Genomic DNA, 14350 nt, shown 5'->3' on the forward strand with positions numbered 1-14350 from the left:
GCTCATTGTATAAACATAAACAGTTATATTATTTCATATATAAAACAATTATTACACTATAAAGAAACACAATTTTAAACAGGATAAAAACACTCAATAGAGAACAGTGAGAATAGGTGCTGTATAAAGTATATGGACAGCTAATTGCCGCTTGGGTACCAGGCCCAGCCCCACAGCCGTGCTATGGACAGCCCCGTGGCAATAATTCCATGCTTGCCACTGCCCAAGTGCCGACTATTTCGAGTATCGTTGAATGGGGAATGTTATTCCATTCAGAATGCATTTCCCTATCTGTCAGTAATCATTAGTTTGACCTGATTGACATAATTTTTTAGTTAGTAGCTTCCTACGGTCGAAATTGGTTCTGGACGGTGGAGTACGAGTTTACCCTGGGCTCTGTGGGGTGGAAGATAAGCCAGGTGAGAACAAAAGGACAGAAGTGACCGATACACGGAAATCAAACCTATATCCAAGCCAGATAGTCGGAGTTTGCCGTGTTGAGACCCACCTGGCTAATAGGAGTCACCTCCTGAGCCGGTGGTGTCAGTAAAGCCTGAAAAAAAAAGTTAAAGCTTCTAAAGTGGATTGGGATAGTCTTATATTTGTATTATTTCATTACTAATTTTATTACTCTGCCGAAACGTGTATGTTTTTATATGAATAAATATTATTTCATATTTAAAGCTATTTATTTAAAATAACAAATCTAATTTATTTACATAATCCAAATCAATTACCATATATTGAAGAAAAAAAAATGTGGCTCTTTAAAAACTGGAAATTTTTTTAAATGTAACTTTTGGCTCTTCCGTCTCAAAAGGTTGCCGACCCCTGCCCTATGGAACCCGAGACAGGGAAGTTTACCCAAACATAGAAAACTTACTGACAGACTAAAACATCATAACATTAATCTAGTAGGAGACTTCATTTTGTAGAAGACAGAATCAACAAAACAGGACCATAAGACAATATTCACCCCCGGTATTACTCAACGACAAACCAAAAGCAGACATCATTAACGACATTAAAACACACTACAAACTAGCCGCCACTTATAGGACACTTTACCCCAACACATGTCAATCTACCCATGGTAAAGCAATGCAAAAGAACAAATTTCGATTAGACAGAATATATGCTCCAACGAAGATAAAAATCAACAGAGCAGGGAAAAAAAAATGTTAAACACTTCAACATCAGTGTTTCTTCCAGATTTTATGCCTCGGGGGGGGGGGGGGGGGGGGGGGGGGACACTTGAAATTTTCGGTTTGGGGGGGGGGGGGGGGGGGCTAAAAAACATTCGATTTAGGTAAAAGTATATACTTTCTATATAAATAATATTTTGTTCGGTGGAAGGGAGAGGGGGAAAGACGTTTTTCCTCCCCCCTCCCCTCTCCGAAGAGATGCCTGGAAGAAACTCTGTTCAACACAGCGATTGCTCAACAGTACCGACAACTCTGAACAATAACGAACCAACACACCAGAAACAAAGCAGACAGTTTGGGTTCTGTCTTCCTGACATGGGTAAAAATCATCTACCACAAGGCACACAGCCACAAACATAACATCTCACAAGCCTTTACTATTTCAAATTCAGACAAGTATACCCCCTCCCCCCTTTCACCAATACATACTAACTTTAGAACCCATCTTAGAAAGTATTAGACTCAATAAAGAAATTAAAGGAATAGACATACCAAACTTATCAAAACAAAAAACTCTTAGCCTACGCAGGCGATACAGCTTTTAATCTCCAAACATCCCCCCCCCCCCACACACACACTACTTTGGACAGTAACATAACCCCCCCCCCCCCACACACACACACTCCTGTAGACAGTAACATAGCACCTTGTATGCAGATTACTTACAAAGTTATAGTCTTTTGAAAAACCAAAAGTAGATTAGGTTCTACTTCCGGTTAACGGAAATCGCTGAAAAGTTGATACGAACTACAAATTTGATAAATACATTTTTATGAAATTGTATCAACTTAGCTTTAACGGTGCTCACGTTATCGTGTTCACAGACATACACACACACATACACACACACAGATATACACACACAGACATACTGACAAAATTTCAAAGCTAGGTTTTCCTACTCGAGATTTTAATATCGATTTCGATTTTTTTGCACGATTACAATACTTCCTATATGCTTTGTATACGAGAAAGTAAAAACAACGAAAACATAATACTTGACAAATCACAAAACATCTATTTAAAAAATGAGCATTAAAAAAGTATACGATGTATAGAGGGGAGAAAAATGTAAAATATATACGAAAACATAATACTCGACAAATCACAAAACATCTATTTAAAAAATGAGCATTAAAAAAGTATACGATGTATAGAGGGGAGAAAAATGTAAAATATATTCACTTTCATCAGGAGTTCATGGATATGTATACTCTCTATAAAAAAAATATAAGCCCTATGTTCATACCACCTCTACCCCCAACAACAAAGTATAACAAATTAGTTAACTGCCTTTTCACTTCACGTTCAGTAACATACACACGATCACATAGAGACTCACATTTATTTTACTGAACAAATGTTATGGTCATTGATGAGCCATTGTCAAAACCATTCACAAAACTAACAAGTACTCTACAAGAGGGAAACTAAATCCAATTTGACTGTAGACTTCCATCAGACAGACTGGCACCATACAGTTTCACTAACCCACATTACATGATACTGATTATTGGATATGGTTAATTAAGTAAACAGGCATGAGTCATTCATCAAAGTTTGACCAATTCCTCACATTAACTATTTTAAGTACGAATTTTTTTAAAAGGGGGCTGCTTTTTTTGTCCAATCTAAATTTTTTTTATCATATACGTCGACGGTGTTGGTACAAAACCGATAACTTTGAATATGTATATATATATATATATATATATATATATATATATATATATATATATATATATATATATATATATATATATATATATTATATTATATACATACATAAACGCCATAGACAAGAGGCTTAAACTTAGATCCGGGTTACTATGACATACTTTCTAGGATGCGCCACCTGGTTCGTCAAAGTTTTAACACTGCACTCAAGTTCAGATAATAAATTTACTGAGTGGGCGGGGAGGCAACTCTTTAAGTGTTATTCTAATGACTGTTTCAAGTGCTGAGGTCGTTATCCTTCCTTGTACACTTCATTGGCCTAATTAACCCTCAACGAGGTTTGCGTTATAGCTTCCTTTATTGGACTTTGTAATTTTGTTTTATTTCGTTTATAAATCACAGAGTAGTGTATAATGCAATACCACACAATAAACTTTTATTATTAAAAATTTTGATTAAAAGATTAAAAGTCACTAATAGATTGTTGTTTTTGATTCCTTAACAGAAGTGTCTGTATTTCTTTAACTTTATGCAATAAAGCACCACGTACTAAAACACCCAGACACCGCCGTCTTCCAGTGTGTATAATGCCTAACAAGTCTATACAACAAATACGACATAGAAAAACACCTCAACGACCAGCACCCCGACAACGACATCTGCCAAAATCAAATATTCTACATCCTCAACCCAGACAGATCCATCTCTTACATATATGCAGACGACAGAACATAAACAGCGAGAAGGACAACTCTTCAAATATGGCACGCTGTACTCACCCCTTAAACGAGTTTAGTCAATCCCTCCTCATCCGGATTCCAAAACTTTCATTTTACCTTAACCCATTTTACTGCTTATCCCTTAAAATTGTGTATAACAACATATATAACAACATATATGATAACCATGTACATATTATTAATACGTTCAGCTGTAAAAAAAAAAAATGGTTTCATTAGATGATGTTCTGTTCCCAAGGTGGTACATTTAATTTTTAAAAAACATTTACCGTGGCGGAGCACGGAATGCAGCTAGTATCTATATACCTCGTCAGCTTTGAAATGCAATTTATTTAATGACTGCAATCTTAAAACTGTCTAATAGGTCTACTTCTTTATTAAATAACAACTTTTTTTTTTTTTTAATTTTTTTTTTTTTTTTTTTTTTTTTTTTTTTTTTTTTTTTTTTTTTTTTTTTTTTTTTTTTGATCAATAGGTAAATGATTTATTTTTTTTTTTTTTTATTTTTTTATTTTATCAGTAATAATAATTTATTTGATAGATTTTACACAGCATCAAAGACATGAACAATTGCATATATAATAATCAAATGGAGAAAATAAAATGGCATAAGAACTAGACTAAAATAAGGTGTGCAAACTAGGTTTCTCTTGACTGTTTAGTTTACTGTGCTCTGTCCTTAGCTGAGGAGTCAAAAGTTCACATTGTAGACAGAAATAGAAACCACCGTGGGAGAAGTGTTTCTGTAATACACATTACTGATCTATCATTCCAAAACTTTCCATGACATAAAATTGATAACAACTTCAAATTTCAATTACTAAATATACCTAATACAATAGGAACATTTTCGGAAGAAGATATATATTATTTTCTCGTTTCGTTTTTGCTATAGTTTATATATATATATATATATATATATATATATATATATATATATATATATATATATATATATATATATATATATATATATATATATATATGTATATACATATAATTTATTATTAACTTTTCTTTCTTTAATGGACATCACCGGCGCAGGAGGTGTCTCCCATTAGCCAGGCAAGCCTCAACATGACAAGGTCCGGTTACTGAAGACATCGGTTTCGTTGTAGTGTATGTGTCTCTTCCAGTGTTTCTTCTAGACTTTTTTCTCCGGGGGGGGGGGGGGGGGCCACTTGAAATTTTCGGAGGGGCGGTAGACTTTCTTCGGGGTGGGGGGGGGGGGGGGAGCGGGCACGGTTAAAAGTATATATTTTCTATATAAATTATATAAATTTCATTTCATTCGTGGGGGGGGGGGGCGGTAAACTCTGGTCTCTTCTGTCCTTTGGTTCTGACCAGGCTAATCTACCACCCAACTGAATGAAGATGGAATTGTCTTGCTGCAGTTTTAAAGTTTTTAACAGAAACTTAAAAAGGAAATGTAGTGAAAATGCAGTCTAAATAAACCAGAACAAAGTAAAATGCTATTTACAGTTTAATTCTCACATAACACACAAACTAGTTTCTGACCTAAGAATTCTATACGCATATATAGATCTCTCTCTCCCCCTCTCTCTCTCTCTCCCTATGTATATATATATATATATATATATATATATATATATATATATATATATATATATATATATATATATATATATATATATATATATATATAATGTATTATATATTTTATGTATTATATATTATGCATTTACTTAAAATTTTCTTAAAACAATAGACAATAATGCAAAAGTAAATAATAATAGCTAAGTAAATATAGTAATTAAATAAAACAAGCAAATTGTCATAATGTATATTCCTATGTAAAATAAGATAAAAACGCTTTGAGCAAACTGCTTAATGTTTTGTTTATTACTCTTAGCTGCTTATTTATGAATTTTGTGTTAGACATTAAAAATATTAAACATATTTATCCAACACAAAAGCTTAAAATAACTATTTTAATGAAAAATGTTATCACATAGAGTATATTTTAAATTTCTTTAATAAATGCTATACTAATATATTAAATTCCTTTTTAAGTTTAAAAATAATTAAACACAAATCTATGTAGCCAGAAAAATGCTTTACATTTTTTTAAATAATTTTTTTAACTGAGTATAGTTATTTAATGTCCAATTATTTATAAAATGCCATATCTTACTCATCAACAATATCTTCTAAAAGATCTACGAATCTAATATTTATATGCAATTATTAATTTAATTTAAAATGACTACATTAGATAAATATCTGTTGTTTACTTTTAATTCTAACTTCTTACAATTTAACATTGAAAATATAAATGCAGACAGAAACACAATAGTAATTTAGCTTCAAAAGTGCTTTAAGGGAACTAACTGTATAGTAGTAGTAGACCTCAAAGTTATATTATTAAGTATATATGAAAATAAATGTGTTTTTTTTAAAATAAAATTTCTAAAAAAAAATTAAAATTTTGAGTACATCGAATGCCATTTACATTTCAAATACACATTTAAACACACATTAGAATAAAATGCATTTACTTTTCATGTGGTTTAGCATAAAACAAAATACCACATTTACATATTTTAAACGCCATATTTTCAACTTTTTCTTGAAAAAAAGTTTAGTTCAACAAGATCACCATTCAAATTTTAGAGCAATACCTAACATTTTCCCAATCTACCCGTAATGACAAAAATCATAGTGAGCTTAGAATGTGGATTTTTGTATTGACATTATTTCTCTGTAACAGTTTTAACAATCCCCTCCCTTAAATGTTTTAGACAACAAATTACCCAACTCAACCCTGTTATTGTGGTTTATTAAACACCATTCTATTTAAAATATTTGATTGGGTATGAAAACAGATACAGATGGAAATTTAGTTTTAACTGTTTAACTTGTAAAAATCCTCACATGAATGTCACTGTGTTTTGCAATTTGAAACACGGAATGTATTCTCTAAAAACCGAGTTTCACCACGAGCTCTAGGTTTGTCGTCTCTGCAGTAACAAAACATTACAGTCTGTTCTAGAGTCACTTCACTCCCAAAGACTTCATTATTCAAACATAAATTGGCTATATAACAGACTGATACTTTTTTTTTCTAATACCCAACCTTACCATCATTAACACTCCTTCCCCACCGTTAATCCCCCCTCACACACTATTCCCTGAAACTTCCGAATAATCTAAAAGCTTACCCCCTATACTTTTTGCCCCCCCCCCCCCTCCCCCTATAGCCACCCACCAATAAAATGTTAGACCAGTGTGTGTAATATGGACTACCGTCTTGCCCCTCCACCAACACCTCCAAACATCAACCTGCTGGACTAATGAGAACGTGTCACTGTTACTACACATCGTGTGTCTACCCCACTGCCCACCCCGCAACAAAGACATTCCTTTATGTGTGGTTGAGATGACCCTATAACGCCAACTACACGGTCTACTGATAGTTTTATACAGCGCTCGATTTAAATCTATATAAATCTTCATGAGATTATTCCGTTATCTATCTGGGTCACCTTTTCATTGAGCTCTATAGTTATCAATAACAAATTTATTGTGTAGTATTCAACAAAATTGATGGATCGGAGATAATGAAGCATAGCTAAAATAATCCCATTTGTATGCATTAAATAAACAAATGGCAAGTTTGATGCAAAGATAAAATTAAGTACATAGTGACATTTGGTTTTACATAAATGTAAAAGATAAATATAGTATGATTATTCTTAAAGTCAGGATTGTGGTTTCAGCTAGGGTTAGAGCAACTTTAGTGATCCTTGAAAATGTAGTATCGGTTTGCCTAGTCTACGAATTTTAATATGCATTCCGCGTGCGATCTACACATAGACCATACAAACATAGGTATCAGTGCGTCTCGCAACTTAGCTTTATGTTTCGAATAAATTATGCTAATGTAACTTAGAGTGGTTAATTAACTTCAATAGGTTCACAAAAAGATTAAAAGACTATATATTAGTGTGGGGTTTTTTTTCATTTATAACATTTATGTATGTGAAATAAAAACCTTCTACTTTATATAAACGGACAAGTTTGGCACTTTTTTTAGGCGACACAACCGCAGGATTATTAGATATCCAATACTGCAAAAAAGTATAGTAATATAAAAACAATGCCTTGTGGGCGTATATTTTCATGGAACTTGCAGAAATGTATCACTTACTAAAATTATAAATTAAATATACGTTGCCTTAACCATTAGACAAATATTCTTTCTGGATCGAGTAGGAAACGCATCAAAACAAAGAATAAAACACATGTTGTTTGTTATGAGAGGTAACTGATCAAGTTCTCTTGTTGCGTTAAAAAAATAACTATTCATCGTTACGAGCAGTCTTTTGATTAAAACGGAATACGATTAATTTACTTTCTGTAGTTTAGATTACGATAACATTTTTTTTTAAGAAATGCGGGGAATTTCTTTTTTTTTTCTATATATTTTATACTTATTTTGTCATGTTTTTTTTTATTAATAAGTTATCCAGTACACTTTCACGTAAACCATCCTCGTCCTTCTTGGACTTTCCTTTTAGGGCATTTAGGATATTTTGAGACCAAATCCTCCCTAAGGTACCAGCACAAAGGCCTGTCTTGGTCTAGTCTAAGGTAATACAGACGTCACAAAAACTCGACTTTCGAGTTGCGGATTTTTTTACCTCGCCGACTGTATTTGTATTGAGACACATTTCAACCTAATACAACAGCATTCAAACCAGTGTTTAAACTAAATCTGCTGCATGCTGCTTAGTGTTTAAACACAGCCTGTTGCATGCTGCTCAGTGTTTAAACACAGTCTGTTTCTTGCTGAATATTTAACGGAACTTGACTTTCATCTCTTTGTGACGAATTACTTTTGTCTATTTCGACTAGACTTATTTCTTCAAGTGCCGGTGAATGTCCAGTTCCTTCACGATTTACTTCTCCATCCGTAAGTGCATGTCTTCTACGTTTTTTACAAATGATGATGCTTATAATAACTATAAATATAATTAATACAAGAGGCAAACTAATACCGATACTCAGTTTAAACGCCAGGGATTCCGCTACAGGTCCCTCGTTAGATGCCTCGGATTTCGCCGCAATGTTCGTGAATTTCCCCGTTTGCCCAACGGGCTTTGTACTAGTAGAATTCAAATTTCTGCCCGAACTATCAGCGTCAGTTGTGTTCGTAGATGAGGCAGATCCAGGGTTGACTGAAGATGCCGTTGGGGTCGATGGTGGTGATGTGCTGTCGTTCGTTGCGCTGAATGTGGATGGTGTTGCTGTAGCATTAGCTGGTGATGGTGTTTCGGGGAGTGATGTGGTGTCTTGGAGAGGCGGTATGGTTGGAGTTTGTGTTGGTGTTCGCCTCCATTTCGATACTTCATGTTCAGCTGCCAAAAAGAATCGTATGATGATTACAAATAGCTTTTTTGTTGTTGCTTTTAGTTTTTTTATTTAATCATCAGTAAAGACATAGGTAAAGTACGTTCAATGAATGAAGATGTTCAAGGTAAAGTAAAAAATACACCAATTATATATATATATATATATATATATATATATATATATATATATATATATATATATATATATATATATATATATATAAATATATATATATATATATATATATATATATATATATATATATAACTGCTTGTATACTCACATTTACTACACTCAGCATAAGTGACGTCATCAATTGCCACATCTCCGTAAATTCCATTTCCAACAGAGGTCGACACAATAACAATCTAAAAATAGAAAGAAAAATAAAACACTCTCATTAGTTTGTGTGTTGAATACCATGGAGATGATGTGGACATCACGGTCTAGCAGTGACATAAGCAGCTACTATACCAAACAAAAATGGGTCTAGGACATTACCCCTCCCCATCAAATTCCACCACCTCCACCCCCCCCCACACACACACACACACATACACACACACATATATACCATGTTCAAACCCACTTCACGTTACTTTAGTTTGAGACAATTCTAGTCCAAATAGCTTTAGGTGAAATGTTCGTTACTAGAAGCGTACGTAGCCTGAGACAGCGACCTACCTGGAAGGACGTAGATTGGGGGGGAACGGTAAAATTGACACGCTGCCATTGGTCGCCTTGGTTTCCGGTCAGGAAGAAAATCGGAAGTGTCTCGTTAAGCTCTGTCACAGAAACTGTTTCCGGTTTGATGTAGACACTAAAATTGCCGCTGTCTGAGGTTTTGAAACAGAAGAAACAAAACAACCAACATTATATTAAAGAAGATGGTATGCGGGGTATATAAGCAGTTCTCTAAGTTTTATTAGACACTGCTAAATTGGTGAATTTGAGCATTGTCTGAAAAAAAAGCGTGAACTTTATTATATCAGCCATCACATTTAGTAACAAATGTATCTAAAATTTATTTTATGCTTTTCATTTTTTTTTTATTTTGTTACTAAATATTTGTCTTCGGACAGGCATATCAGCCCTTTTTTACACACGAAAGAACAAAAGAGAAAATATACTGCGTTGGAATTTCCAATTACAGATGTTTGGGATATTTTTCCATATAGTTAATTAAAAGCTTTGTTAAAGAAAAAGAAAATTACTAATTTAAAATACTATTAAACACGCCAAAAGCAATAACCTGTCAAATATAAAATATAATAAAAAAATTAAACCGATGAGTTGATTATTTAAAAAGTGTGGCTTAATTAGGTTGGGTGACGTCGGTTCAAAAACTTATAGTGACATGATTAAAGGAATGACACTCTAAAACTATAAACAGTTAGGTATTACCCACCCCGTTCACCCTAATGGTATATGAAGCTTCAATAAGATGTAACGTTAATTTGAATATTCATATTTTCTCACTAAAGATAGAAACATTTTGTTTCAGTATCCCCCCCCCCTATCCTACTTAGCATCATGATTCGGCAGTGGCGTCGATAGGTCGGGTGTCACCCCCCCCACCAAACTAAGTATAATAATATATATGTGTGTGTGTGTGTATGAGTGTATGTGTAAATAAGCTTTAATCACTGCCGACTTAATAGTAACGATGTTTATCTATAATCCGTTAATAATACAGTTGGGTTTAGCATTGTTTTCTCTATAGTTAGCAAGTTTACGTCATGGTGTCACCCCACCCTCATTTACTAATTGTCGATTTGTACTTAAAAGACCATTTAACTTTAGTTAATCATTAAAGGGACCGGCAAAATGCATTTTTCTTCTGTACAGTTTGCATTTTATTTGCCTTGGTGTCACCCCCCCCCTAAATGGTGTCACCCGGTGCGGTCCGCACCCCCCGCCCCGCCCTCGCTACGCCTCTGGATTCGGTCCACACCCCACACAAAATATTGTAAACATCTCACCTTCTCCAAACATGTGCAAGTACAGGCTAAAACACATGGTGGCGAGTGAAACAGGACTGTACCACGGTGAGAGGAGCCACGCTGTGTCGCCCGGCTCTGAGAAGAAAGTCTTGTCTACCGTCAGGTACGTGCCTGAGTAAACAAAAATATTCATGGTTGATTTTTTTCGACAGGATTTAATTAGGGGTCACTCTGTCTGTGATGACGAAAGTTTACGTCAGGTCAAGTAGAAGTTAACAGAAACAGAGCATAGCAGGTGGAACCACAACAGTGTTTCTTCCAGGCATCTCTTCGGAGGGGCTCTCACCGAGAAAAGTCTACCGCCCCCCCCCCCCGCCCCCGCCCGAACGAAATGGAAATTTATAAAGAAAATATATACCTTTACCAGTGTCCGCGCCCCCGGAAAATTTAGTCCGCCCCCCTCCTTCCCCCCCCCCCCCAGAAAATATCAAGTGCCAACCCCCCTACGGAGAAAAAAGTCTAGAAGAAACACTGGAACCACACGACGATATGAACTCTATAATAGCTGACGTTAATCGCTGAATTCAACAACATGTGTCACAATACTGGGGATGTTGTAGTAAGAAAAAATAACTAAAAATAGACTAACCTGAGGTGTCGTTCAGGGTGTGGTCAGCTTGGGGTCCTGTCATGTTGGTTCTCGTGGGACCAGACCACAACATCCAGACCAGCTTGTCCTGATTGTCCTGACTCCACCCACACTGGTCCCGCTCCTCAAAGTCACATGTGGTTTCCTCATTCTCAACTACACAGGCGTGAGAGAGGGAGAGAGAGCGTGAGTAAATCAATTAAAATGTGAAGTAACGACTGAGATAGGGAAAAAATGTATATACTAAAATTAGGATGAGAAAACTAGTCCAAAGTCATGCATTAAGTGAGAGTTCGTATAAAGTCCCTGAGTTCAATCAACTTGTTGATGGTGCCTGGCTCAACTTATGGGATAGCTAGACCAAAGTCATGAGTTTAGCGAGAGTTCGTATAAAGTCCCTGAGTTCAATCAGCTTGTTGATGGTACCTTGCTCAACTTATGGGATAGCTAGACCAAAGTCATGAGTTTAGCGAGAGTTCGTATAAGGTCCCTGAGTTCAATCAGCTTGTTGATGGTGCCTGGCTCAACTTATGGGATAGCTAGACCAAAGTCATGAGTTTAGCGAGAGTTCGTATAAAGTCCCTGAGTTCAATCAGCTTGTTGAGGGTACCTTGCTCAACTTATGCGATAGCTAGACCAAAGTCATGATTTTAGCGAGAGTTCGTATAAAGTCCCTGAGTTCAATCAGCTTGTTGAGGGTACCTTGCTCAACTTATGCGATAGCTAGACCAAAGTCATGATTTTAGCGAGAGTTCGTATAAGGTCCCTGAGTTCAATCAGCTTGTTGATGGTGCCTGGCTCAACTTATGGGATAGCTAGACCAAAGTCATGAGTTTAGCGTGTGACCTACTTAGGTCTAATAATGTTTTAGTTTGACATTGTATTAATACCATATATGGATTGATGGTGCAACAACCGGGTTTTTTCCACTGTCTTATTAAGAGTGTCTAAGACTTAGAAATTTTCCATCAAGATCTGATTGATTGATTCAGACCAGGTGACCACCCCAACCAATGGCCACATGAGTTAAGGGTAACCTCCCCTGTTGCCTAAGTCTATAACTAGATCGCCCACAGGCAGCACGAGGCAGTCCATCTTGACCAGGCCGTCCATTTTGTCCGGCAATAGATTCTGACCATTTGAACGTGAGAGAGCTTAAGTCCTGAGTGTGCTATGCATTCCTAAGTTGTTTAAGTGTTCTAATATTATATTACTTGTCGCCAAGTGATTCTTGATGCTATAGCAGTGTTATGTGACCTGTGGCTATTTTTATACAGTGTTAGAATCTGTGATAGTATTTTTTCTTACGCTTTGTAAGTTGGGTTTTGTTATTTTCTAAACTAAATATTTTATCTTGTTTAACCTTGTGTTCTACCACAACTGTGTTCGCTTATTAAAGGTTGTATGCAGATTGAATGAGTTGTTAACTTCAATAGTTTCACTAGTTTTCCCTAGACATCGAAATCGAGCCCTAGTGTGTTGTTGAGTTAGTGTTCATTCATTTAGGCTTTAGGTCATTTGCATATAACCCCAAGAAAGAATCCGGGGGCGTTCACCATCTATCTGGCTGGTAGATAGGTGTCCGTTACAAGCGAGAGTCCAAATAAGATTCCTGAACATAATCAGCTTTTGGTCGGTACATGGCTTAATTTATCGAATACATAGCCCAAAATTCAGAAGTAGATTCAGCGACTGTATGACGCACTGAGTCGAATCAGCTTTTGGAGGTACCTGACTCAGTGTATAGGATATTAGGTTGCTAGGCATGGAATTTATCCCAATATCCCTTAATATACCGTGGTTTTAGAAAGAGACGAGCTCATTCATTTAGCTCTGTGTGTGTGTCTAAATTTAGTGCGCGTTAGAATGTAATACGTTTTATTTCGGCTGCGTTATTTTACACGAATACAGTTAGATGAGCAGGTGTGTTGTCTAGTTTATATATATAATGAGATAATGAAAAAAAAAACACAAAGTAAGAAATTTAAAAAATATTCACTACTCACATTTTACGCACGTGGGAATGACGTCATTCCAACTGCCGCCAATGCAGAGTAGAGTAGGCGGCCCCTCCCGAATGTAGCCGACACCACAGGTCAGTGTGATTACAGCGTTTGGATATATGGGATGGGAGGAGTATTGGAGACCGGCAATTTCCGGCAACGGTGGACATCCTTCTTCTGAAGAAGTGGTACAAATAATTCCATATATGTATATATATATATATATATATATATATATATATATATATATATATATGTGTATATATATATATGTGTGTGTGTGGTGTGTGTGTGTCCTGATGACTGTGATATAAAAAATTGTATATATATATATATATATATATATATATATATATATATATATATATATATATATATATATATATATATATATATATATATGTGTACACGGGGGTTAGGGTTAGGTTTAAATACATATTTACATTTTTTGCTCTTTCTTTACCTGTGCCACAAAACATTTAAAAATTTAAAAAAACGAATAGATTGATACAAATATGGGCTAAACATGGAATAAATAGAAAGGAAAAAAAGCCTATAACAGCACTGTGGAGATTTTTGGTTAACGAATTTTACCCTAGTAGGAGTGAATGGCATAGCGAATGATTTGAACTTTATTACAAATTCTGTTTCATCAGAACAAAAGAACAAAGTAAAAGGTGTAGGAAAATGAATGTCAAGAGATTCTTCATTGTCAACGCCCCCCCCCCCCAACGAAATAGAATGTTTAAAGAAAATA

At 35.2% G+C, this 14350-nt stretch overlaps 1 protein-coding gene across 2 annotated transcripts in view; it reads right to left on the minus strand.

Moving 5' to 3' along the window:
• Positions 1–6852: 6852 nt before the first annotated feature.
• The window catches only part of LOC131932967 (MAM and LDL-receptor class A domain-containing protein 2-like), a 33573-nt gene continuing 26075 nt past the window's right edge, over positions 6853–14350 (minus strand). For both annotated transcript variants that reach the window (XM_059289847.1, XM_059289848.1), the window contains exons 4-9: positions 13597–13770; positions 11591–11746; positions 10981–11112; positions 9683–9834; positions 9282–9366; positions 6853–9003 (exon numbers count right to left, since the gene is read on the minus strand). In XM_059289847.1, coding sequence (XP_059145830.1) covers positions 8414–9003; positions 9282–9366; positions 9683–9834; positions 10981–11112; positions 11591–11746; positions 13597–13770 — 1289 coding nt within the window. In that variant the 3' untranslated portion in view covers positions 6853–8413. The remainder of the gene's footprint in view (positions 9004–9281; positions 9367–9682; positions 9835–10980; positions 11113–11590; positions 11747–13596; positions 13771–14350) is intronic.

Source organism: Physella acuta, unplaced genomic scaffold (assembly GCF_028476545.2).
Source record: "Physella acuta isolate Inbredline_101_S28 unplaced genomic scaffold, ASM2847654v3 ptg002332l, whole genome shotgun sequence".
In the NCBI taxonomy this organism is placed as follows: Eukaryota; Metazoa; Mollusca; class Gastropoda; family Physidae; genus Physella; species Physella acuta.